The following is a 24,471-nucleotide window of genomic DNA, read 5'->3' on the forward strand; positions in this document are numbered from 1 at the left end:
GGCGCGAGGGGAGACGGGTGTGCGGCGAGTGTGCAAACGGGTCACGCGGGGCGGTCACGTGTGAGGGGGGTTGTGCAACGGGTGTGTGTCACGTGCGCGTGTCACGTGCGCGTGTGCAAGGGAGGGTCACGCGGGGAAGTCACGTGGGGGAGGTTGTGCAACGGGTGTGTCACGTGCGTGTGTCACGTGTGCGGGGAGTGTGCAAGGCGCGTGCAAGGAGTGTGCAAGGAGAGCTCCGGAGCAGGAAAAGGAAAAGGAAAAGGAAAAATATTTTCTTTGGATTGATTTCATCCCGCGGGTCACGCGCGTCCCGCAATTCCCAACTCCTGGAATTCCCAAATTTCTGAATTCCCGAATCCCGGAATTCCCGAATTCCCAAATCCTGGTATTCCCAAATTTCCAACTCCGGAATTGCCAAATTCCCAAATCCCAAAATTCCCGGGGCGTGCGAGACGTGCAGGGAAGAGGATCTGGAGCTTCCCGACTTTTCCAGGGGCTCCTTTGGGATCGGGAAGGGAAATCCCACATTCCCAGGGAATTTTTGGGGGAAGGGAACTCCCACATTCCCAAGGAATTTCGGGGAGCTTGCAGATTTTTATCGGGAAGGGGAGAACTGGAAATAGGGGTTTTAATTGCAGGGGGTGGGGCTGAGTCAGAGCTCCGCATTCGGAACCTTGCCGAGTTTGGGATTTTGGGATTGTGGGATTTTTTTGGGATTGTGGGATGGATGGGATCTCAAAGCTCATCTGGTCCAACCCCTTTGGGCGGCTCCTGCTGGCCCAGGTGCCTCCAAGAGCTGCCCGAGCTGGGCTGGGGCAATTCCAGGGATGGGGAATCCATGGAAAAACCTGGGCCAGGGGAGGATTTATCCCAAATATCCACCTGGATGATCCCACTATATTTATATCCACCTGGATCCCACTTTATTTCTGGGCAAAACCTTTTCCAGAAGCCCACAGGGATAAAACAGGGGAATAAAGGAGGGGAAAATTGATGACAAATGGGGATAAAATGCCCAGCTGGAAGCAAAGCCCGGGAAAAGAGGCAGCGCCGGGAATTTCCCCCAGACCCTTCCCGCGGTCCCGGCTCCGCCCGCGGCCCCGCCGGGATTTGTTTGTCCCGGGATTTTCCGGGAATGAGCCTCGGGAAGCGGCGGCTGATGCAGGAAACAACTTTATTGATGGCAGGGAAAGCGGGGACAGGGACAGGGACGGGGACAGGGATGGCCGGGAATGGCCCGGGACACCCCGAACCCCGAAATCACCCGAGGGGACCCCAAAGCAGGAATCCCCCGTGAGATCCTAAAGCCCAGAATCACCCGGGACACCCCGAACCCATCACCCGGGGCACCCCACAGCCCCGATCCCCCCCAGCCCCATCACCCGGGGCACCCCACAGCCCCAATTTCCCCCCGGGACCCCGATCCCGCCCCGGCGCCCTTTGCCGAGCGCGGCGCTGCCGGCGCCGCTCAGGGCAGGGTCACGGATTTGGCATCGCCGCCAGGGAGGCGGATCTGGTGCGCCAGGCACGGCCCGTTGGGCTCCTTGCCGAAATCCACCAGGAAGTTCTTGTTGACGCTCAGGCCGCCCTTGTCCGTGTCCACGTCGAGCTGCAGCATCACCGAGCCCTCCCTGCGCGGGGACAGCGGCGGCTCAGGGCGACAGCGACCCCCGGGCCCGCCCCGAGCCGCCACAGCGACCCCCGGGCCCGCCCCGAGCCCACCCGGAGCCGCCACAGCGACCCCCGGGCCCGGGGCCAGCGGCACGGGCTGGGATGGGGGCGGCTGGGGGTCCCCAATTCCCGATGGAGGCGACAGGATGGGCACAGGGACACCTTTGGGTCCCCAAATCCCGATGGATGGGCACAGGGACACCTTTGGGTCCCCAAATCCCGATGGATGGGCACAGGGACACCTTTGGGTCCCCAGCTCCCTCAGGACGGGCACGATTCCATCCAGGACGGGCTCGGCGCCGTTTCCCCTCTGCAGCTCCCCCAGGCTCGGCTCGGGCTCTGCCCGGCCAGGCCGGACCCCCTTGCGCTGAGCTCGGCCCGGGCTCTGCCCGATCCCGACCCGGCCGGCCGCGGCTCCGAGGCAGCCTCGGCGGGGTCGCGGCCCCTTCCCCGCTCCCACCGGGCCCGGGCAGCCTCGGGCAGCCGCGAGGCGCTCACTTGATCAGGCTGGGGTAGAACTGCCGGTCCCAGGTGCTGTAGAAGGAATTGGTCACGTAGAGCCGCTTCCCGTCCAGGCTCAGCTGCAGCGCGGCGGGGCCGCCGTACACGCGCTTGCACTGGGACACAGGACATGGGTTACTGGGGGCACTGGGGGCACTGGGACACAGGACTGGGGCCACTGGGGGCACTGGGACACAGGACTGGGGGCACTGGGGACACTGGGAGCACTGGGACTGGATTCCAGCAGGGGCACTGAGAGCAGGTTCAGGCTCATGGTGAGGTGAGGTCACGCACACTCACACTCAGGTGAGCACACACACTCAAGCACAGTCCCACACTCACGCTCACCCCCGGTCCCGCCCCCAACCCCGCCCAGGCGCTCCGGTCCCGCCCACAACCCCTCACAGACGCTCCGGCCCCGCCCCCAGCCCCGCCCGGGCGCGCCGGCCCCGCCCCGCTCACCTTGACCACCAGCGGCTCGGGCTGGCACTTGAGCTCCTCGTCCCTGCACACGGTCACGGGGCCCCCTCGCAGGATGCTGCCCCCCACGAACACCTGCAAGGGCCGCGCTGGCACACGAGCGTTCCCCGGCCCGGCCCCCCGGGCCCCCCGGCCCCGCTGGGCCCCCCGGCCCGGCCCTGCCCCTCACCTGCCCCACCAGCCGCGGCTTGCAGCTCCGCGACAGCTCGTACTGCCGGATGTCCCCGTGCAGCCAATTGCACACGTACAGGAACCGGTCGTCCTGGCTGATGACGAGGTCCACGATGAAGGCTGCGGGCAGAGCCGGGGCTCAGGGGCACGGCCAGCACCGGGGGAGCCCACACGGGCCTGGCCTGAGCTGGGCTTTGGGGCAGGGACCAGGACTTTGGGCTCGGTCAGCATTCGGGCTCAGTAATCATTTGGGGTCAGCTCTGATTTGGGGTCAGTCAGGATTCGGGGTCACCCCGCAGGATCTGGGGTCGGTCAGGATTCGGGGTCACCCCGCAGGATTCGGGGTCCCCCCGCCGGCTCTGGGGTCACCCCGCAGGCCGTGCCCGGCTGCACAGCTCGCCCAGCGAACAGGAATGCCACCCCCGAGGGCACACGCACCCGGCATCTTGGGCATGATCCAGCCCGACACGTCCTTGGCCGGGATCCGGATCACCTCCTCCACGGCCCAGTTGTCTCTCTGCACAGGGACACCGAGCCCGGCTCAGCCCGCGCTGCCCCGCCCCGAGCCGAGCCGAGCCGAGCCGAGCCGGGCACGACGGGCTCAGCCCCCGCACCCTCCCCGCTCCCGCTCCCCGCCGCCCCGCACTCGCCTCGCAGGATTTGTAGAAGCGGAAAATGGCCCCGCTCAGGGCACAGCCCACGTAGCCCTCGGCGGCCTCGGGGTTGTGCAGGAAGCGCACGGTCATGGGCAGGGAATCCTCGCCCAGGTCGAAGCACTGCGTCAGGCTGCGGCACGACAGGTTCCACACGTTCAGGCGGCGGCCGAAGACCCCTGCGATACACGGGGGAGAGGCTGGGGGCGGCCGGGGAGAGACCCCGAGGGGCTCCTGGGGGGCATCGGCACGGGAAGGGCAGGAACCGGGCAGGGGGAACTGGGAAATGCGGGAACCGGCGAACTGGGAAATGCAGGAATTGGGGAGGGGGAACCGGGAAATGCAGGAACCGGGGAGGGGGAACTGGGAAATGCAGGAATTGGGGAGGGGGAACTGGGAAATGCAGGAATTGGGAAATGCGGGAACTGGGGAGATCACAGAGAAATGCAGGATTTGGGGAGAACACAGAGAAATGCAGGTTTTGGGGCAGCAGGACCCTGCCCACCCGGGGTTCCACCCGCTGCCACCCGCGTGTCCCCACCTTTCTTGAGGTCATCGGGGTTGAAGCCGCGCCCGGCCACTCTGGGCACCATCCCGGCCGAGCTGACCAGGACGTTGTGCCGGGCCTGGTACCAGAAGTCGTGCCCGGTCGGGGGAGCCTCACACTCGTTCTCCCAGTTGCCCTTCAGCTCGAAGGTCTCTCCGTCCAGCACCACGAAGCCACCTGGGACACACGAGGGACGGGGGGGGGGACAAATCCAGGCTTCTGCATTTCCAGCAGGACCTCCGGGGTGGCAGTTCGGGCAGGGAAATGGGAATCCCGGCAGGGACATGGGAATTCGGGCAGGGAAAATTCACCTTTGCCGTGGCCAGCGGCGTCGCCCATGTTGGCCACCAGGACGTCGCCGTTGGGCAGGGGGTGGGTGACGGACAGGTAGCCCTTGTTGCACTTCCAGAACACATCCACGGGCTCGATCATCTGCACGAACCAGCGCCTATTTCAGCCTGCGCCTGCTCGGCGCCTTTCCCGGCCGTACCACAGAATCCATCCATCCATCCATCCATCCATCCATCCATCCATCCATCCATCCATCCTCCCTCCCTCCCTCGCTGCCCCGACTCCCCCGGCCGTACCTTGCAGATCCGCGGCGCCCGGCACTGGGAGCCCACATCCACCACGTAGATGCGGGAGGAGATGAGGCACGGCAGCACCAGCTTGGTCCTTTTGGCCGCGGCGCCGCCGTCGAAGCAGCCGCAGGCGGGGCCCCAGCCCGCGCAGTGCAGCTCGTCCTTGAGGTTGGGCATGGGCAGCCGGTGGATCACCTGGGCACGGCCAAGGCAGCTCAGGCCGGGCCGAGCCGGGACAGCCCGCGGGGAGCGGCCCCGGGGCCGGGGGAGCCCCGGGGAGGGGCCGGGAGAGACCCCGGGATTTGGGGAGCTCTGGAGAGGGGCTGGGAGCGGTCCCGGGATTTGGGGAGCTCTGGAGAGGATTTGGGGAGCCCCGGAGAGGGGCTCGGGGGGCGGCCGGGAGCAGACGGGACAAAGTGACAAAGGCTTTCCTCGGTTCCCCGGCACAAAGAGCTGCCCGGGCGGCCCCGGAGGGCTCGGGGGCCGCAGCCCCGGCTCGGTCCCGCCCCGGGAGCCCGGCACGGCTCGGTACCTGGCCGTAGTGGCAGGAGCGCGGGTTGAGGTCCACGGTGGCCAGGAAATCGGGCTGCTCGATGCCGGTGCTCCTGTAGGTGCAGGTCACGTAGGCGACCTCCTCCCGCGGGGCTGGGGACACAAGAGCGGCTCGAACCGCGCCGAGAGCCCCGAACGGCACCGGGAGAGCCGCGGGCAGCTCTCCGCAATGGCCGCGCTGGTTTCGGGCTGCTGCCGTGCCCTGCCGCTGCCCCCGCGCCGCTCCCGAGCCGGGAACCGGCAGGAGCGACATCCGGCAGCCCTGGCCAAGGGGCCCGGCACCGACCCCGAGCTCGGGGGACCCCAAAGAGCCCAAACCCCCCCGGCCCAGCCCCGCCGCAGGGGCAGCACTCGCCTTTCAGCACGTCGGGGCACGACGGGTACTCGTAGCACGGAGCTCTGCATCTGTCTGGGGAGCAGAGGGGACGCCGTGAGCGCGGCCCGGGCCCGCACCGAGCCCGCTCCGGAGGGGCCCTCCCAGCCCAGGGACCCCCGGGGCCACCGCGGGGACGGGACAGAGCCCGGACGGGACGGGACGGAGCCGGGATGCGGACAGAGCTGTCACCCGGAGCTGGCACAGGACGGGGACAGAGCTGTCACCCGAGCGGGGACAGGGACAGAGCTGTCACCCGGAGCTGGCACAGGACGGGGACAGAGCTGTCACCCGGAACCGGGGCAAGACAGGGACAGAGCTGTCACCCGGAGCTGTCACCCGGAGCCGGGACACGCTGGCAGCTCCAGCTCGGACAATCCCTCTGGATCCCGGGGCCCCGGGGCAGGGCAGGGCCCCCGGGAGCCCCCGAGGTCCCGCAGCAGCTCCGGGAGCAGCGGCGCCGCGGGCAGAGCTCGGGCCCGGCTCCCTGCTCGTGCCCGGGGCACAGAGGCACCTGTGCCAGGTGTGCCCAGGGAATGCCCAGGGGTGCCCGGAGCCGGTCTCGGGCCGGCGCTGCGGGCCCGGGGCTCGGGGGCAGCCGCGGGGCTCCCTTACCCATGGCTGCAGCTCTGGGGGTCGCGGCGCTGGCGGCGGACGAAGGAGCCGGAGCTGAGGGGCAGCTGCTGCTGTCTCGGGGCTGGAGCGGCTGTGCCGTGCCCTGGCTGCTCCCGGGGGCCTTTTATCCCCGCCGAGGGGCGGCGGGAGCGCGGCCAAGCCCAGGGAGGGGCTGCCCAGCGCTTGGGAGGGGCCGGCCCGCCGCTGCGGCTTCTTTCCTCCTCCCCGCCGCCAATCTGCGCCCAAATCTGCTGCTCGCTGCAGCTCCCGAAGCCTCAAAGCCCGGGGCCGGCCCCGGCCGAGCCCCGCACGGAGCGGCCGCAGCGCCCGCAGCGCCCCCGGCCCGGCCCGGGCACCCCCAAACTGCTCCTGCTCCGACAGGGGCACCCCGAGCCCAGCGCCGGCCCGGGGCTCCCGAGGGTCCCCGCTGGCCCCGCAGGGTCCCCGAGCGGGCTCTGCCGGGGACGGGAGCTTGGGAGCCCGGGGACAGCGGGATGGGCCCGGGGACAGCGGGATGGGCTCGGGGACAGCGGGATGGGCTCGGGACACCGGGATGGGCTCGGGGACAGCGGGATGGGCTCGGGACACCGGGATGGGCTCGGGGACACCGGGATGGGCTCGGGGACAGCGGGATGGGCTCCGGGACAGCGGGGATGGGCTCGGGACAGCGGGGATGGGCTCGGGGACACCGGGATGGGCTCCGGGACAGCGGGGATGGGCTCGGGACACCGGGATGGGCCCGGGACAGCGGGATGGGCTCGGGGACAGCGGGATGGGCCCGGGGACACCGGGATGGGTTCCGGGACAGCGGGGATGGGCTCGGGACAGCGGGGATGGGCTCGGGGACAGCGGGGATGGGCTCGGGGACAGCGGGATGGGCTCGGGGACAGCGGGATGGGCTCGGGGACACCGGGATGGGCCCGGGGACACCGGGATGGGCTCGGGGACACCGGGATGGGCTCGGGGACACCGGGATGGGCTCCGGGACAGCGGGGATGGGCTCGGGACAGCGAGGATGGGCTCGGGGACAGCGGGATGGGCCCGGGGACACCGGGATGGGCTCGGGGACACCGGGATGGGCTCGGGACACCGGGATGGGCCCGGGGACACCGGGATTGGCTCGGGGACACCGGGATGGGCTCGGGGACAGCGGGATGGGCCCGGGGACACCGGGATGGGCCCGGGGACAGCGGGATGGGATCGGGACACCGGGATGGGCTCGGGACACCGGGATGGGCCCGGGGACACCGGGATTGGCTCGGGACACCGGGATGGGCTCGGGGACACCGGGATTGGCTCGGGGACAGCGGGATGGGCTCGGGGACAGCGGGATGGGCTCGGGACACCGGGATGGGCTCGGGGCGCTGCTCAGGGGATCCCGGGGACGGGGACAGACCACGGGGACACCGGGACCTCCGCCTGGATCAAAGGGAGATCCCGGGGAATTTGGGATCTGCCCGGAGGGATTTGGGATCTGATGCCCGGAATGGGGCCAGGACCAGAGGGAACGGCTTCGACCTGCCCCAGGGGGGGCTCAGCCTGGTAAAGCTGGGGAAATTTTTCCTGGAAAAGGGAAAAGGCCTCGGCAGGGGCTGCCCGGGGAGGTTCGGAGCGGCCACCCCTGGAGAATTCCCGGACGTTTTTCTGGGTGACCGGGGGGGATTGGTCCCAACTTGGACTGGATGATCCTGGAGGGATTTTCCAACCCCAGAAATCCTGGAATTCTCGTAAGGGTCCCTTTAACACTCGGTGCAATTTCCAAACCCAAATAATTCTTAAATTCTCCTAAAGGTCCCTTTAGCACTCAGCGCTATTTCCGAACATCAAATCCAGTTCCTTAATCCCCCCAAAATCAGCGAATCCTACAAAAACCGCAGCAAATGAGCGTTTGGGAGAGCTCGAAATTCCCGTGGTGAGCCTAGCCGGGAGGAGATAAAGCTGCGGCTGATAAGATAAAGTTGCTGATAAGGGCTGGGATTACTTCCTGCCCCTCCCTGCGCTCAGGTGAGCCGGGCTGGTTCTCCCTGTGCTTATCTGCGGCTTTTCCATGACCAGAGATGGGGGCAGCGTTCCCCCAGCCCGGTTCGGGAAGTTTCCCGGCTTCTCCTGCTCATCCCCACTTCCCATAATCCGGGAAAATCAGATTTCTCCGTTCCTGACACTGCAGATCGCGTTCGTTTGGAAGGGATTCGTCTGGGATCTCTCCCGCCCATCCCGAAAGCCTCTTGGAGCTGGACATTCCTGCCCCGTGGAGCGAGGAAAGGCCACCCCGAGCCTTTCAAGTCCCTCATTCCAAGCGGATCCAGAGGAACGAGAGACGCCCTGGAATTTTCTCGGGCTGTGGCGGCTCCTCGAGGGCCGCTCGCCCAAAAAGCTTCAAAGCTTTGGGAGTTTTGGGACCCGGCCCAGGGCAGCGGCCCCTGCCGGGCGGCTCTTCCGGCTGGTTCGGGGAGTCCGGGTGGCCCCTGGAACGACCCCGAGGGAGTTCGGGGTTCGGGCCCCCCGCGTGTCCCCCTCGGCACGGACAGGGACGGGGACAGGGGGACAGCGACAGTGACAGGGGGACAGGGGGACAGCGACAGTGACAGGGGGACAGGGGGACCGGGACAGGGACAGCGACAGTGACAGGGGGACGGGGACAGCGACAGGGGCGGGGACAGGGGGACCGGGACAGGGACAGCGATTAATCTCCTCTCTCGGTGCCGTTCCAAGCCCGACCCGGGGGATCGCGGCCCCGCTCCCGCTGCAGCGGAGCCCCCCCGGGTTTGGAACCAAAGAAAAGCTCACAGATTCCCCCAAGTGTGATTTATTCCCTGTTTTTTTCTGATGGTGGAGCGGGGAACAAACTCCCAGCGTCACCTGCCTTCCACTGGCCGGGGAATTTCGGGGTTTGTCACATTTTCCTGCGAACTCGGGAGCCAGCTCCCAAAAATCGCCCTTTTCCCACATCAGAATCATCAGAAAATCAGGGAATTTGAGCTCGAGGTTTTCTGATGGGAGAGCCGGGAACGCTGCGGGGCCCACGGGGCCGCTCCTGGGTGCAATTGCAGCCCCCGCGGACGAACGAGCAGCGCGATTTGGGGCTCCCTGCGTGAAACAAACGTTTCCCCAAAGTCTGCCGGTGCTCAGTGCCCGGCTGAGGCCGAGGCCGGGAACGGAGGATGGAGAATGGGACAAAAGCGCAGGAAATCGCGATTTAGCAGCGGGAGGCGCTGAAGGAGCCCCGGCCCCGCTGCGGCAGCCTCGGGGGAAGCCGAAGCCTCGCCGGGGCCGCAGCCGGAGCCGGGAGCTGTCCGAGGTGGCGGCGGAGCGGGGCCCGTCCCGGCGCGTTCCCAACCCCGGCGGGGCCGGAGGAGCCGGAGCGGCCGGCGGGGCGGGGGCAGCGCCCGGAGGGTGCCGGGCTTGTCCTGCGGCCGCGCGCGCTGCGCTGAGCCCGCGCTTATCTCGCTGTTATCAGCGCCGCGGGGACGCGCGAGCGCCGAGCGGGGACAGGGAGGGACACGGCGACGTCAGCTCGGGAAGCCACCGGGAACAGCGCGGCTCCTTAATGAGGGGCGGGCTAATGAGCTGGCTAATGAGGGGCGGGCTAATGAGCTGGCTAATGAGCTGGCTAATGAGCGGGTGTGCAGCGCCAGGGGAGGGAGGCGCGGGCACGTGGGGACGCTGCCCGGCGCCCGCTGCCCTGTGCTCACTGCCTGCTACCCTGTGCCCTGTGCCGCTGCCCTGTGCTCACTGCCTGTTACCCTGTGCCCGCTGCCCTGTGCTCACTGCCTGTTACCCTGTGCCCGCTGCCCTGTGCCCTGTGTCCTGTGTCCGGTGCCCTGTGCCCGCTGCCCTGTGCTCACTGCCTGTTACCCTGTGCCCGCAGCCCTGTGCCCTGTGTCCTGTGTCCGGTGCCCTGTGCCCGCTGCCCTGTGCCGCTGCCCTGTGCCCGGTGCCCGCTGCCCTGTGCTCTGTGCCCGCTGCCCTGTGCCCTGTGCCCTCTGCCCGCTGCCCTGTGCCCAGTGCCGCTGCCCGCTGCCCGGTGCCGGGGCTGTCCCGGAGCGGCCGGGGGGCAGAGCTGTCCCCGCTGCGGGGCCGTCCCCGGGCCCCGGGCCGGGCGGTGTCCCCGCGCTGCTGGCGGCAGCAATTCCGTGTCCCGGCGCCCTCCCCCGGGGCTGGAGCCGCATTCCGGGGCGCTGAGTGTCCCTGGCTGTGGCCTCGGGAGGGGACCCTGCTGCGGGCCCTCGGGGCCTGGAACGAGATCTCGGCTCCTTTGGGGCCGCTTCAGCGCAGTTTGGGTCAAATCCAGCCCGGCTGGTGCCACTTTTGTGCTGCTGGTGGCACCCGGGGCTGGGGTTGGGCATGGCCCAGGGCCTGGGGGACACTTGGGGGTGACCAGAGGGTTGGGGACAGTCCCGGGTGACGCTTCCGGCTCCAATTGCCAGCCTCGAGCTCCCAAATCCCCCTTGTCCCCAGATGACCCCAGGTCCCCACCCAGAGGTGCCACCCACGGAGGCCGCCCCGTGCTGCCCGGGCTGAAGCTGCCCCAGGGGGGCTCGGGGGGCGTTTCCTGAGGGCCCCCGGTATCCCCGGGGTCTGTCCCCGTCCCCGGGATCCCCTGAGCAGCTCCCCGAGCCCATCCCGCTGTCCCCGAGCCCATCCCGGTGTCCCGAGCCCATCCCGCTGTCCCCGGACCCATCCCGGTGTCCCCGGGCCCATCCCGCTGTCCCCGGACCCATCCCGGTGTCCCCGGGCCCATCCCGCTGTCCCCGAGCCCATCCCCGCTGTCCCGGAGCCCATCCCGGTGTCCCGAGCCCATCCCGCTGTCCCCGAGCCCATCCCCGCTGTCCCCGGGCCCATCCCGGTGTCCCCGAGCCCATCCCGCTGTCCCCGAGCCCATCCCCGCTGTCCCGAGCCCATCCCCGCTGTCCCGAGCCCATCCCCGCTGTCCCCGAGCCCATCCCGGTGTCCCGAGCCCATCCCGCTGTCCCCGGGCCCATCCCGCTGTCCCCGGGCTCCCAAGCTCCCGTCCCCGGCAGAGCCCGCTCGGGGACCCTGCGGGGCCAGCGGGGACCCTCGGGAGCCCCGGGCCGGCGCTGGGCTCGGGGTGCCCCTGTCGGAGCAGGAGCAGTTTGGGGGTGCCCGGGCCGGGCCGGGGGCGCTGCGGGCGCTGCGGCCGCTCCGTGCGGGGCTCGGCCGGGGCCGGCCCCGGGCTTTGAGGCTTCGGGAGCTGCAGCGAGCAGCAGATTTGGGCGCAGATTGGCGGCGGGGAGGAGGAAAGAAGCCGCAGCGGCGGGCCGGCCCCTCCCAAGCGCTGGGCAGCCCCTCCCTGGGCTTGGCCGCGCTCCCGCCGCCCCTCGGCGGGGATAAAAGGCCCCCGGGAGCAGCCAGGGCACGGCACAGCCGCTCCAGCCCCGAGACAGCAGCAGCTGCCCCTCAGCTCCGGCTCCTTCGTCCGCCGCCAGCGCCGCGACCCCCAGAGCTGCAGCCATGGGTAAGGGAGCCCCGCGGCTGCCCCCGAGCCCCGGGCCCGCAGCGCCGGCCCGAGACCGGCTCCGGGCACCCCTGGGCATTCCCTGGGCACACCTGGCACAGGTGCCTCTGTGCCCCGGGCACGAGCAGGGAGCCGGGCCCGAGCTCTGCCCGCGGCGCCGCTGCTCCCGGAGCTGCTGCGGGACCTCGGGGGCTCCCGGGGGCCCTGCCCTGCCCCGGGGCCCCGGGATCCAGAGGGATTGTCCGAGCTGGAGCTGCCAGCGTGTCCCGGCTCCGGGTGACAGCTCCGGGTGACAGCTCTGTCCCTGTCTTGCCCCGGTTCCGGGTGACAGCTCTGTCCCCGTCCTGTGCCAGCTCCGGGTGACAGCTCTGTCCCTGTCCCCGCTCGGGTGACAGCTCTGTCCCCGTCCTGTGCCAGCTCCGGGTGACAGCTCTGTCCGCATCCCGGCTCCGTCCCGTCCCGTCCGGGCTCTGTCCCGTCCCCGCGGTGGCCCCGGGGGTCCCTGGGCTGGGAGGGCCCCTCCGGAGCGGGCTCGGTGCGGGCCCGGGCCGCGCTCACGGCGTCCCCTCTGCTCCCCAGACAGATGCAGAGCTCCGTGCTACGAGTACCCGTCGTGCCCCGACGTGCTGAAAGGCGAGTGCTGCCCCTGCGGCGGGGCTGGGCCGGGGGGGTTTGGGCTCTTTGGGGTCCCCCGAGCTCGGGGTCGGTGCCGGGCCCCTTGGCCAGGGCTGCCGGATGTCGCTCCTGCCGGTTCCCGGCTCGGGAGCGGCGCGGGGGCAGCGGCAGGGCACGGCAGCAGCCCGAAACCAGCGCGGCCATTGCGGAGAGCTGCCCGCGGCTCTCCCGGTGCCGTTCGGGGCTCTCGGCGCGGTTCGAGCCGCTCTTGTGTCCCCAGCCCCGCGGGAGGAGGTCGCCTACGTGACCTGCACCTACAGGAGCACCGGCATCGAGCAGCCCGATTTCCTGGCCACCGTGGACCTCAACCCGCGCTCCTGCCACTACGGCCAGGTACCGAGCCGTGCCGGGCTCCCGGGGCGGGACCGAGCCGGGGCTGCGGCCCCCGAGCCCTCCGGGGCCGCCCGGGCAGCTCTTTGTGCCGGGGAACCGAGGAAAGCCTTTGTCACTTTGTCCCGTCTGCTCCCGGCCGCCCCCCGAGCCCCTCTCCGGGGCTCCCCAAATCCTCTCCAGAGCTCCCCAAATCCCGGGACCGCTCCCAGCCCCTCTCCAGAGCTCCCCAAATCCCGGGGTCTCTCCCGGCCCCTCCCCGGGGCTCCCCCGGCCCCGGGGCCGCTCCCCGCGGGCTGTCCCGGCTCGGCCCGGCCTGAGCTGCCTTGGCCGTGCCCAGGTGATCCACCGGCTGCCCATGCCCAACCTCAAGGACGAGCTGCACTGCGCGGGCTGGGGCCCCGCCTGCGGCTGCTTCGACGGCGGCGCCGCGGCCAAAAGGACCAAGCTGGTGCTGCCGTGCCTCATCTCCTCCCGCATCTACGTGGTGGATGTGGGCTCCCAGTGCCGGGCGCCGCGGATCTGCAAGGTACGGCCGGGGGAGTCGGGGCAGCGAGGGAGGGAGGGAGGATGGATGGATGGATGGATGGATGGATGGATGGATGGATGGATGGATGGATGGATGGATGGATGGATGGATGGATGGATGGATGGATGGATGGATTCTGTGGTACGGCCGGGAAAGGCGCCGAGCAGGCGCAGGCTGAAATAGGCGCTGGTTCGTGCAGATGATCGAGCCCGTGGATGTGTTCTGGAAGTGCAACAAGGGCTACCTGTCCGTCACCCACCCCCTGCCCAACGGCGACGTCCTGGTGGCCAACATGGGCGACGCCGCTGGCCACGGCAAAGGTGAATTTTCCCTGCCCGAATTCCCATGTCCCTGCCGGGATTCCCATTTCCCTGCCCGAACTGCCACCCCGGAGGTCCTGCTGGAAATGCAGAAGCCTGGATTTGTCCCCCCCCCCGTCCCTCGTGTGTCCCAGGTGGCTTCGTGGTGCTGGACGGAGAGACCTTCGAGCTGAAGGGCAACTGGGAGAACGAGTGTGAGGCTCCCCCGACCGGGCACGACTTCTGGTACCAGGCCCGGCACAACGTCCTGGTCAGCTCGGCCGGGATGGTGCCCAGAGTGGCCGGGCGCGGCTTCAACCCCGATGACCTCAAGAAAGGTGGGGACACGCGGGTGGCAGCGGGTGGAACCCCGGGTGGGCAGGGTCCTGCTGCCCCAAAACCTGCATTTCTCTGTGTTCTCCCCAAATCCTGCATTTCTCTGTGATCTCCCCAGTTCCCGCATTTCCCAATTCCTGCATTTCCCAGTTCCCCCTCCCCAATTCCTGCATTTCCCAGTTCCCCCTCCCCGGTTCCTGCATTTCCCGGTTCCCCCTCCCCAATTCCTGCATTTCCCAGTTCGCCGGTTCCCGCATTTCCCAGTTCCCCCTGCCCGGTTCCTGCCCTTCCCGTGCCGATGCCCCCCAGGAGCCCCTCGGGGTCTCTCCCCGGCCGCCCCCAGCCTCTCCCCCGTGTATCGCAGGGGTCTTCGGCCGCCGCCTGAACGTGTGGAACCTGTCGTGCCGCAGCCTGACGCAGTGCTTCGACCTGGGCGAGGATTCCCTGCCCATGACCGTGCGCTTCCTGCACAACCCCGAGGCCGCCGAGGGCTACGTGGGCTGTGCCCTGAGCGGGGCCATTTTCCGCTTCTACAAATCCTGCGAGGCGAGTGCGGGGCGGCGGGGAGCGGGAGCGGGGAGGGTGCGGGGGCTGAGCCCGTCGTGCCCGGCTCGGCTCGGCTCGGCTCGGCTCGGGGCGGGGCAGCGCGGGCTGAGCCGGGCTCGGTGTCCCTGTGCAGAGAGACAACTGGGCCGTGGAGGAGGTGATCCGGATCCCGGCCAAGGACGTGTCGGGCTGGATCATGCCCAAGATGCCGGGTGCGTGTGCCCTCGGGGGTGGCATTCCTGTTCGCTGGGCGAGCTGTGCAGCCGGGCACGGCCTGCGGGGTGACCCCAGAGCCGGCGGGGGGACCCCGAATCCTGCGGGGTGACCCCGAATCCTGACCGACCCCAGATCCTGCGGGGTGACCCCGAATCCTGACTGACCCCAAATCAGAGCTGACCCCAAATGATTACTGAGCCCGAATGCTGACCGAGCCCAAAGTCCTGGTCCCTGCCCCAAAGCCCAGCTCAGGCCAGGCCCGTGTGGGCTCCCCCGGTGCTGGCCGTGCCCCTGAGCCCCGGCTCTGCCCGCAGCCTTCATCGTGGACCTCGTCATCAGCCAGGACGACCGGTTCCTGTACGTGTGCAATTGGCTGCACGGGGACATCCGGCAGTACGAGCTGTCGCGGAGCTGCAAGCCGCGGCTGGTGGGGCAGGTGAGGGGCAGGGCCGGGCCGGGGGGCCCAGCGGGGCCGGGGGGCCCGGGGGGCCGGGCCGGGGAACGCTCGTGTGCCAGCGCGGCCCTTGCAGGTGTTCGTGGGGGGCAGCATCCTGCGAGGGGGCCCCGTGACCGTGTGCAGGGACGAGGAGCTCAAGTGCCAGCCCGAGCCGCTGGTGGTCAAGGTGAGCGGGGCGGGGCCGGCGCGCCCGGGCGGGGCTGGGGGCGGGGCCGGAGCGTCTGTGAGGGGTTGTGGGCGGGACCGGAGCGCCTGGGCGGGGTTGGGGGCGGGACCGGGGGTGAGCGTGAGTGTGGGACTGTGCTTGAGTGTGTGTGCTCACCTGAGTGTGAGTGTGCGTGACCTCACCTCACCATGAGCCTGAACCTGCTCTCAGTGCCCCTGCTGGAATCCAGTCCCAGTGCTCCCAGTGTCCCCAGTGCCCCCAGTCCTGTGTCCCAGTGCCCCCAGTGGCCCCAGTCCTGTGTCCCAGTGCCCCCAGTGCCCCCAGTAACCCATGTCCTGTGTCCCAGTGCAAGCGCGTGTACGGCGGCCCCGCCGCGCTGCAGCTGAGCCTGGACGGGAAGCGGCTCTACGTGACCAATTCCTTCTACAGCACCTGGGACCGGCAGTTCTACCCCAGCCTGATCAAGTGAGCGCCTCGCGGCTGCCCGAGGCTGCCCGGGCCCGGTGGGAGCGGGGAAGGGGCCGCGACCCCGCCGGGGCTGCCTCGGAGCCGCGGCCGGCCGGGTCGGGATCGGGCAGAGCCCGGGCCGAGCTCAGCGCAAGGGGGTCCGGCCTGGCCGGGCAGAGCCCGAGCCGAGCCTGGGGGAGCTGCGGAGGGGAAACGGCGCCGAGCCCGTCCTGGATGGAATCGTGCCCGTCCTGAGGGAGCTGGGGACCCAAAGATGTCCCTGTGCCCATCCATCGGGAATTGGGGACCCAAAGGTGTCCCTGTGCCCATCCATCGGGAATTGGGGACCCAAAGGTGTCCCTGTGCCCATCCATCGGGATTTGGGGACCCAAAGGTGTCCCTGTGCCCATCCTGTCGCCTCCATCGGGAATTGGGGACCCCCAGCCGCCCCCATCCCAGCCCGTGCCGCTGGCCCCGGGCCCGGGGGTCGCTGTGGCGGCTCCGGGTGGGCTCGGGGCGGGCCCGGGGGTCGCTGTGGCGGCTCGGGGCGGGCCCGGGGGTCGCTGTCGCCCTGAGCCGCCGCTGTCCCCGCGCAGGGAGGGCTCGGTGATGCTGCAGCTCGACGTGGACACGGACAAGGGCGGCCTGAGCGTCAACAAGAACTTCCTGGTGGATTTCGGCAAGGAGCCCAACGGGCCGTGCCTGGCGCACCAGATCCGCCTCCCTGGCGGCGATGCCAAATCCGTGACCCTGCCCTGAGCGGCGCCGGCAGCGCCGCGCTCGGCAAAGGGCGCCGGGGCGGGATCGGGGTCCCGGGGGGAAATTGGGGCTGTGGGGTGCCCCGGGTGATGGGGCTGGGGGGGATCGGGGCTGTGGGGTGCCCCGGGTGATGGGTTCGGGGTGTCCCGGGTGATTCTGGGCTTTAGGATCTCACGGGGGATTCCTGCTTTGGGGTCCCCTCGGGTGATTTCGGGGTTCGGGGTGTCCCGGGCCATTCCCGGCCATCCCTGTCCCCGTCCCTGTCCCTGTCCCCGCTTTCCCTGCCATCAATAAAGTTGTTTCCTGCATCAGCCGCCGCTTCCCGAGGCTCATTCCCGGAAAATCCCGGGACAAACAAATCCCGGCGGGGCCGCGGGCGGAGCCGGGACCGCGGGAAGGGTCTGGGGGAAATTCCCGGCGCTGCCTCTTTTCCCGGGCTTTGCTTCCAGCTGGGCATTTTATCCCCATTTGTCATCAATTTCCCCTATTTTTCTCGATTTTATATTTCTATTTTCCCCCTATTTTCTGCCTAATTTTTCCTCTTTTTTATCTTTATTCTTCTCTATTTCCCCACGATTTTATCCATATTTTACCACTATTTTATCCCTACTAAATTTGTATTTTATTCCTATTCTATCCCCATTTTATCCCTAGCTTATCTTTAGGCAACAAAAGAAGAGGGAAAAATGTCAGAAAATTACGGTTTTTTAACCAAAATTGCCAAAAGTGCCCAAAAACCCTAAAAAAAAGGGGAATTTGATGTGCTGGAAAGAGAATTTTATTGTGAGTTTTGATTTTTGATCAGAAATCTCAGAGATGATTTTTAGGAGAGGCTGCTCCGCGAGCAGATGAAGCCCCAGGCACTCCAAATTCCCTGGGAAAAGGAATGGAGAGAGGAAAGGTGTGTGGAAAAAATGGGATAAATCCTGAATTTCCGGGGATCAAAGGCAGATGGTGGAGGTGCAGTACCCACATTCCCAAATATTCCCAAATATTCTGTGGTCCAGGGAAATCAGGATATCCATGATCAGCCCTTCTCGAGGGAATTCCAGAGGAAAATCAGGGAATGGGAGCAGAGAATTCCGGCGGGCTCACAGCCAGATGTTGGAGGTGCAGTCCCACATTCCCAATCATTCCCAGATTTCTCCGGCATTCCGGCGGGCTCACAGCCAGATGTCGGAGGTGCAGTCCCCCCCCGGGTAGCGCACCTCGTGCGCCAGGCAGGGCCCGCCCGGCTCCTTCCCGAAATCCAGCAGGAATTCGGGATTGATGGCCAGGCCCCCCCGCGCCGTGTCCACGTCCAGCTGCAGCAGCACCGAGCCCTCCCTGCAGCAATTGAACAAAAATTACGGGGGCTGCGACTAAAACCGAACTAATCATCAATTAATAACCCAAAATTCATCCCAAAATTCCCCATCAAACCCCCCCCCTACATTTGGAATTACCAACCAATTAATACCAATTAATAACACATTATGAATCAATTATAAACCAATTAAAACCCAATTAGTTTAAACGCCATTTAACAATCAACTAATAATCAATTAACCAATCAATAACCAATTAATAATCAGCAACCAATAAGAATCAACAACCAGTTATAAACCAATTAATGATCAATTAATAACCAATTAATAACTGATCAATAATCAGTAACTAATAATAACCAACAACTAACTGTTAACCAGTTTTAACCAATACCCAACCAATACCCAATAAATACCCAGCCAATACCCAATCAATACCCAACCGATACCCAGCCAATACCCGGCTGATAGGCAGTTATTGATCGGGAGGGCTCACTTGAGCAGGCCGGGGTAGAACTGCCGGTCCCAGGTGATACCCAATCAGTACCCAAACAATAGCCGGCCAATACCCAGCTGATAGGCTGTTATTGATCATTGTGTCTCACTTGAGCAGGCTGGGGTAGAACTGCCGGTCCCAGGCGCTGAACAGCGACGTGGTCACGTAGAGCCGGCGCCCGTCCAGGCTGAGCTGCAGCATCTGCGGCCCCCCCGGGATCCGCTTCCCCTGAATTGGGAAAAGCCATCCAGGGCTCCAAAATCCCGCAGTTGGCAATGGCCAGGCTCCAGATTTGGGGAGAAAATGGAATTTTGGGGTAAAAACCATCCAGGGGCTCCGAAATCCCAGAGTTGAGAATGGCCAACCCCCAGCTTTGGGGAGAAATTTTTTTCCCCAAATTTCTTAATTCCATGATTTTTTTCTGAGGGAAAATTGGGATTTCTGGGATGAAACCCATCCCTGAGGAAGCAAAATCCAGGTGGGAACAACCTCAGGAGGAGTTATGGATGTCGGGAATTTCCAAAAATCCAGGAAGAGTCGGGGAAAAAAATTTGGGATTCATCACCTGGATCACGCACGGCTCTGGCTGATCCTGCAATTCCCAATCCTCCACTACGGTCACAGCTCCCCCTTTGGAGATGCTGCCTCCCAGAAAAACCTGGAAAACCGTTAAAATCCATGTAAAATCTGAATGAATCCCTTCAAAACCGAGGGAATTGGGTTTTTGGGAATTTCCTCCTCACCTGCCCCACTAGTTTGGGGTTTTTGGGGTCGGAGATGTCGTACTGCCGCACGTCCCCGTGCAGCCAGTTGCTGAAGTACAGGAATCTGTCGTCCAGGGAAATCAGGATATCCGTGATCAGCCCTTACCGAGGAATTCCAGAGGAAAATCAGGGAATGGGAGCAAAGAGAATCCCCAAAGTCCCCAAATTCCCACATGGAAACGCCAAAAAATGGGGTTGGGAAGGAGTTGGATCATTCCAGAATCCCTGAGGAAATCCAGACTCAAATTCCAAGGATTTTCCTGGAAAATCCCACCCCCAGCACAGAGCAGATCCCACTCCGGGGTTCCTTTGCTCATCCCAAAACTCTCCCTCAAAAAAAACGCCCATTATTTGGAATTTTTTGCCATTTAAGGATAGAATCCCGCCAAAATCCACTCTTGATCCATGAGAAAATTCCCAAATTTCTCCCACTGACCTGGCATCTCCGGGAGAAGCCATCCCTGGACTTTCTTGCTGGGCACCTCAATCACCTTCTCTGCTTCCCATTTTCCTTCCTGAGAACGGAAAACATAGAATTAATTCCCAAAATTCATGGAATATCCACTCCACCCCACAATCCCACAGCAATAAAACCTGAGATTTCCCTAAAACCCCTGGAATTCGATGGAAAAACTCCCCAAACCCCTCATTATAACATGGGAAAAGCTCCAACTCCCAGCAGATTTCCCCCAAATCTTGAGGACTCACAGAGTTCCTGTGGAAGCTGCAGATGTCCCCGCTGAGGGCAATGAAACCATGGAAAAACCCCAGGATTCCATGGAAAATGCCCCATTATAGCATGGAAAAAGCCCCAACTCCCCGACGATTCCCCCCAAATCCCGGAGCTCACGGGGTTCCTGTAGAATCTCCGGATGTCCCTGCTCAGGGCAATGAAACCATGGAAAATGCCCCATTATAGCATGGAAAAAGCCCCGATTCTCTGACATTTCCCCCAAATCCCGGAGCTCACGGGGTTCCTGTAGAATCTCCGGATGTCCCCGCTGAGGGCACAGCCCACGAAGCCCTGGGCAGCGCTGGGATCGTGCAGGAATCGGATCTCCAGCGGGATGGAGCCCGTGCCCAGGTCCAGCTCCTGCACCAGGCGCCGCTCACGCCAGTCCCACACGTTGATGTGCCGCCCGTAGTGCCCTGGAAAGGGGAGATATTCCCTAAATTCCTGTTTTCTATGGGGTAGTCAGCGGTTCGGAGTGAAACTGGGGGTAAAAGCAGTATTTAAAAGAAATTGGGATTTTTTGAGAGATTCTAGAGATGGGAAATTGAATTTTTGAGCAGTTTTTAAGGTCAAAATTTGGATTTTTTTAAAAGAATTTGCATGCAAAAGTTGGATTTTTTCAGAGTTTTGACTCTCAAAAACTGTTTTTTTCATGAGTTTCTGCTCTCACAAATGTAATTTCCCAGATTTCCCACTGACCTTTCTCCACATCCTTGGGATTGAATCCCTGGGCCAGGACCCTGGGGACACCCCACTCGGTGCTGAGCAGGACGTTGTGCCGGGGCTGGTACCAGAAGTCGTAGCCCAGATTTGGGACTTTTCCTCCCTTTTCCCAATTTCCTTTCACTTCAAATGTTTCTCCATCCAGGAGGACAAAAGTGCCTGGAAAAAAATTCCCAAAAAAAGGAGTTTGGAACGATTTATAGAGCTTGAAATAAAGCAATTTTTAAAAAACTACACTTCTTTTATTGTTATTATTATTATTATTATTATTATTATTATTACTACTACTACTACTACTAATGATTTCTAAAATTATTCCACATTATTTTATTATTGGTAATAAAAATAATTTCCTAGGATTTTATATTTTCCTATAATAATTCCTAAAATTATTTTGCTTTAAATAAAGCAAATTCTTTATGAATATCTACTTCCATTTTTAAATTAAATGAAACACAAAAGCAGTCTAGAAAATCAATGAAAAACCTGCAGGAATGTGCTAAAGATTCTGGGAAAATTCCACATATTCCATGGATTTTGCAGGATTTTGCACAGAAATGAATCCCTGTGGATGTTTTTATGGAATCTGGAGGAATTCCGAACCTTTTCCATTGCCATCAGGGTCCCCCAGGCAGCTGATGAGGATTTCCCCGGAGCCCAGGCAGTGGGAAGTGTGCGGGAACGCGGCGTTGGCCTTGCGGGCCAGCTCCTCGGCTTCCACCACCTGGAACGTGGGAAAATTCCAGGAAAAATGGGGAAAATTCCTCAGCTTCCACCACCTGGAATGGGGAATATTCTGGGAAAAATGGGGAAAGTTCTTGGAAATCAGATGGCAGGGGGGGAAATGGGAATTTGCAGGCAAAGGTTTGTGGGAATGTTTGAAGGGAAAAGGGGGAAAAAATGGGAAGAAAGGGAAAAATCAGGGAATAAATAAATCAGGGAATGAAGGAAGAAATTGGGATAAATGGACGAGAAAAGGGAAAAATAAGTGGGAAAAAGCAGAGAAAAAGGGGGGAATTGCAAACCTTGTGGAGCCTGGGAGCCCTGGGATCGGTGGCCACGTCCACGACGTAGACGCGGGAGGAGACGAGGCTGGGCAGGATCAGGAAGCGCCGGGACTTGCCGGGGTCCCCGTGGCAGCTGCTGCAGGCGTTCCAGCCCGAGTGGTGCAGCTCGTCCCCCACGTGCGGCATGGGCAGCCGGTGGATCACCTGTGGAACATCACATCACCTGTGGAACATCACCTGTGGAACACCACCTGTGGAACACCACCTGTGGAACATCACTGTGAAACATCACCTGGGAGACACCACCTGTGGAACATCACTGTGAAACATCACCTGTGGAACATCACCTGTGGAACACCACCTGGGAAATATCACTGTGAAACATCACCTGGGAGACATCACCTGTGGAACATCACCTGTGGAACATCACTGTGAAATATCACCTGTGGAACATCACCTGTGGAATATCACTGTGAAATATCACCTGTGAAACATCACCTGGGAAACATCACTGTGAAATATCGCTGTGAAATATCACCTGTGGAACATCATCTGTGGAACATATCCTGGGAAACATCATCTGTGAGACATCACTGTGAAACATCATCTGTGGAATATCACCTGTGAAACATCACCTGTGAAACCACGGGGATCCAGCTCCAGATCCCCCTTCCCTGAATTCTGGCATTGCTGTCCCTGCCAGGGCCGGGAAGGACTTGGGAGCCTGAATCTTCCTGGATGTGGGATGCCAGGTTCTCCTGGATGCCAGGTTCTCCTGGATCTCCCCAGATTCCCCCAGATTTTTCCAGATTCCCCGAGATTTTCTCAGATTCAGGACCCCAGGTTCTCCTGGGTTTTCCCAGATCTGGGATCCCAGATTCCCCCGGATTTTCCCAGATTCAGGATCCCAGGTTTTCCTGAATTTTTCCAGATTCAGGACCCCAGGCTCTCCAGAAGTTTCCCGGATTTGGGACCCCAGGTTCTCCCAGATTCCCCTGGATTTTCCTGGATTCAGGATGCCACGTTCCGTCAGATTTTCCCGGATTCAGGATCGCAGACTCCCCCGGCCTGGGGATCCCCCGGGCTCTCCCAGGCCCTACCTGGCAGTACCGAGGGGATTTGGGATCCACGTCCACGGTGGCCAGGAAGTCGGGAACGCCGATCCCGGTGTTCCGGTAGATGCAGGGCAGGTACAGCAGCTGCTCCCGGGGCCCTGCGGGAACACCTGGGGCTCAGATCCCCAATTCCAGAGCTCCCAGCAATTCCAGCATTTGGGAATGCCCAATTCCAGCACTTGCCTTTCATGGCCTCCAGAGGGCTGGCATAGCCCGGCCCGCACGCTCCGCATTTTCCTGCTGGAATAGGGCAAAATTCCATCACTTCCACATCCCAAAAATGCTGGGAATTTGGGGCCTTCCATTGGCTCCTCATTGGCAATTCCCCACTGCCATCTCCCAGCCTTAAACCCATGGAATTCCCCATTCCCACTTCCTTATTCCCAGCTCCTCATTCCCAATTCCCAGTTTTTGTGCCTTTGCTCATTCCAGGGGAAAAACCCATTGGAATTTATCCCAGCTTTGGGCTCCCTGAGTTGTCCCAAAGTAACAGATTAGGAGGGATAAATTTGGGATTTTAGCAAGGGCTAGAAAAAAATGGGAGTTTCTGTGCAATTCCAGGGTTTAATATCAAAAATATTCCAAGTTCCAGGGAGGAAAATCCAGAGTAAATTTGGGAAAAATCAAATTCAAATTCAATTGCAAACAACAGAGGAGCCACTGGAAAAAATCCAGGAATTTCAAGAATCTTCTCCCAAAAAACCAAATTCTCAAGGGATTTAGGGAGTTCATTTTTCAGAACATTCCAGGATTTATTTCCTTCCATAATTCCCAAGTTTTTGAGCTCCCAGATCATACCAGGCGTGTCAATCATTCCCAAAGTTATTTATTGACTTCCAGGAACTTGGACCCAAAAAAATTCCTCAAAAAATTCCACTTGGGAGTGAAAAAAAATTCCAGGAAATTCGGTATATCTTTGGTTAGAATATTGATACTTTTGGCTACACATTCCTGCTACTAATTCCTCATGTTTGGCTGGGTTTGATCCCAAAATTCCTGATATTTCCCCCCTGTTTTGAACTCCCGTTTCTCATGGAAACCGCTTGCAACTTTTTGGCCCCTCCCACTTTTCCCACAGAGCCAAAAGTCAAAGTTCCTGGAAATCCGAGGTTTTATCCTCACAAAACATAATCAGGAAAACGATCCTGGAAATCAATTATCCCCATAAATACGGAATACGTCAGGGAAAAGCTCAAATCTGATCTTTAAGGATTTTTCCGAGGGTTTTTCCTGTTCCCAAGCAGCAAATCCAGGAGTTTCTCCCAGTTTTTGGAAGTTTAGGGATTATAAATTCCCAATTAATTCGAGGGAAAATGGATTTTAATGAAGGAATTCGAGCTCTTAATTAAAACCCACGGGGTTTTTAGGGGATATTTAAATATTTAAATCCAGGGAAAAGCCGGACTTTCACACCCCCCCCCCCTCCAACCCCGGGAAGCCAAAAGCAGCAAATCCCGGGATTTTGGGGTTTTTTGGGGATTGTTGGGGATTTTGGGATCTCTTACCCATCCTGAACCGGGCTGAGAATGGGAATTCCAGGAGTTTCGTTGGATTTGTACGGAGAAACAGCCGGGAAAGGGTCGGAAACCCAGGGGAAAGGGGAGGGCTGTAGGAGAGGAGGAGCCAAGGGGAGGATCACGGAAAAAAAACAAAATTCCGCCTTAAAACGCCAAAGGGAAACTTCCAAACTTCTCCCTCCGTGGAATTCCCGCTTTCCCCCCCCCCCCCCCCCGATTTTCTCCTTTTTATTCCAAAATTTCCTGACTTTTTTCCAGCCTGGAGAAGGAATTTGGGAATAGCGAAGGAGAGAGGAGTTTTGGTTCAAAACCTCGGGATTTTCGGAATGTTTCCCGGGAACTCTCTCCCAAGGGATTTCAGGAAATTTTAAAAACATTTTGTGGCTTTCCTGGGTGAAAAAAAAAAATCCTCTGGAGAATCAGGATTTC

The 24,471-nt window shown here is 62.5% G+C and overlaps 3 protein-coding genes across 3 annotated transcripts; 1 reads left to right on the forward strand and 2 right to left on the reverse strand.

Moving 5' to 3' along the window:
* Window positions 1-1,468: 1,468 nt before the first annotated feature.
* On the reverse strand, window positions 1,469-6,148 carry LOC134429340 (methanethiol oxidase-like). Its single transcript, XM_063176474.1, has 12 exons — window positions 6,145-6,148; window positions 5,512-5,565; window positions 5,137-5,249; window positions 4,611-4,799; window positions 4,335-4,455; window positions 4,018-4,200; window positions 3,474-3,655; window positions 3,262-3,340; window positions 2,822-2,943; window positions 2,635-2,727; window positions 2,170-2,288; window positions 1,469-1,631 (listed from the first exon to the last, which is right to left on the reverse strand). The coding sequence occupies exons 1-12, from the start codon at window positions 6,146-6,148 to the stop codon at window positions 1,469-1,471; spliced, it is 1,422 nt and encodes a 473-aa protein (XP_063032544.1).
* Window positions 6,149-7,494: 1,346 nt separating this feature from the next.
* On the forward strand, window positions 7,495-16,380 carry LOC134429341 (uncharacterized). The gene is made up of 14 exons (XM_063176475.1): window positions 7,495-7,686; window positions 10,013-10,418; window positions 11,166-11,909; window positions 12,200-12,253; window positions 12,516-12,628; window positions 12,966-13,154; window positions 13,354-13,474; window positions 13,609-13,791; window positions 14,154-14,335; window positions 14,469-14,547; window positions 14,866-14,987; window positions 15,082-15,174; window positions 15,521-15,639; window positions 16,218-16,380. Exons 1-14 carry the CDS (start codon window positions 7,495-7,497, stop codon window positions 16,378-16,380), a joined length of 2,760 nt encoding a protein of 919 aa, XP_063032545.1.
* Window positions 16,381-17,135: 755 nt separating this feature from the next.
* Window positions 17,136-24,131, reverse strand: LOC134429426 (methanethiol oxidase-like). The gene is made up of 12 exons (XM_063176584.1): window positions 24,031-24,131; window positions 22,709-22,765; window positions 22,511-22,623; window positions 21,429-21,614; window positions 21,007-21,127; window positions 20,380-20,562; window positions 19,918-20,096; window positions 19,384-19,462; window positions 18,927-19,048; window positions 18,749-18,841; window positions 18,293-18,411; window positions 17,136-17,706 (listed from the first exon to the last, which is right to left on the reverse strand). Exons 1-12 carry the CDS (start codon window positions 24,032-24,034, stop codon window positions 17,544-17,546), a joined length of 1,419 nt encoding a protein of 472 aa, XP_063032654.1. The 5' UTR covers window positions 24,035-24,131; the 3' UTR covers window positions 17,136-17,543.
* Window positions 24,132-24,471: the final 340 nt, after the last annotated feature.

This window comes from Melospiza melodia, chromosome 25, assembly GCF_035770615.1.
Source record: "Melospiza melodia melodia isolate bMelMel2 chromosome 25, bMelMel2.pri, whole genome shotgun sequence".
NCBI classification, from domain to species: Eukaryota; Metazoa; Chordata; class Aves; order Passeriformes; family Passerellidae; genus Melospiza; species Melospiza melodia.

Excerpts from the sequence above, each read along its gene's own strand:
- LOC134429426 (XM_063176584.1), bottom strand. Across the intron at positions 22,624-22,708 it reads CCCTCTGGAGGCCATGAAAG|GGCCCCGGGAGCAGCTGCTG; the intron begins GCAAGTGCTGGA and ends GTGTTCCCGCAG. Across the intron at positions 18,842-18,926 it reads ACCCCAAACTAGTGGGGCAG|GTTTTTCTGGGAGGCAGCAT; the intron begins GTGAGGAGGAAA and ends ACGGTTTTCCAG.
- LOC134429340 (XM_063176474.1), bottom strand. Across the intron at positions 4,456-4,610 it reads GGGCGCCGCGGATCTGCAAG|ATGATCGAGCCCGTGGATGT; the intron begins GTACGGCCGGGG and ends TGGTTCGTGCAG. Across the intron at positions 3,341-3,473 it reads GCTTCTACAAATCCTGCGAG|AGAGACAACTGGGCCGTGGA; the intron begins GCGAGTGCGGGG and ends GTCCCTGTGCAG.
- LOC134429341 (XM_063176475.1), top strand. The coding sequence starts at position 7,495 with ATGGGCTCGGGGCGCTGCTCAGGGGATCCCGGGGACGGGGACAGACCA. Across the intron at positions 7,687-10,012 it reads CCCAGGGGGGGCTCAGCCTG|CCCTGTGCCCTGTGTCCTGT; the intron begins GTAAAGCTGGGG and ends CTGTGCCCGCAG. Across the intron at positions 15,175-15,520 it reads CCGAGCCGCTGGTGGTCAAG|TGCAAGCGCGTGTACGGCGG; the intron begins GTGAGCGGGGCG and ends CCTGTGTCCCAG.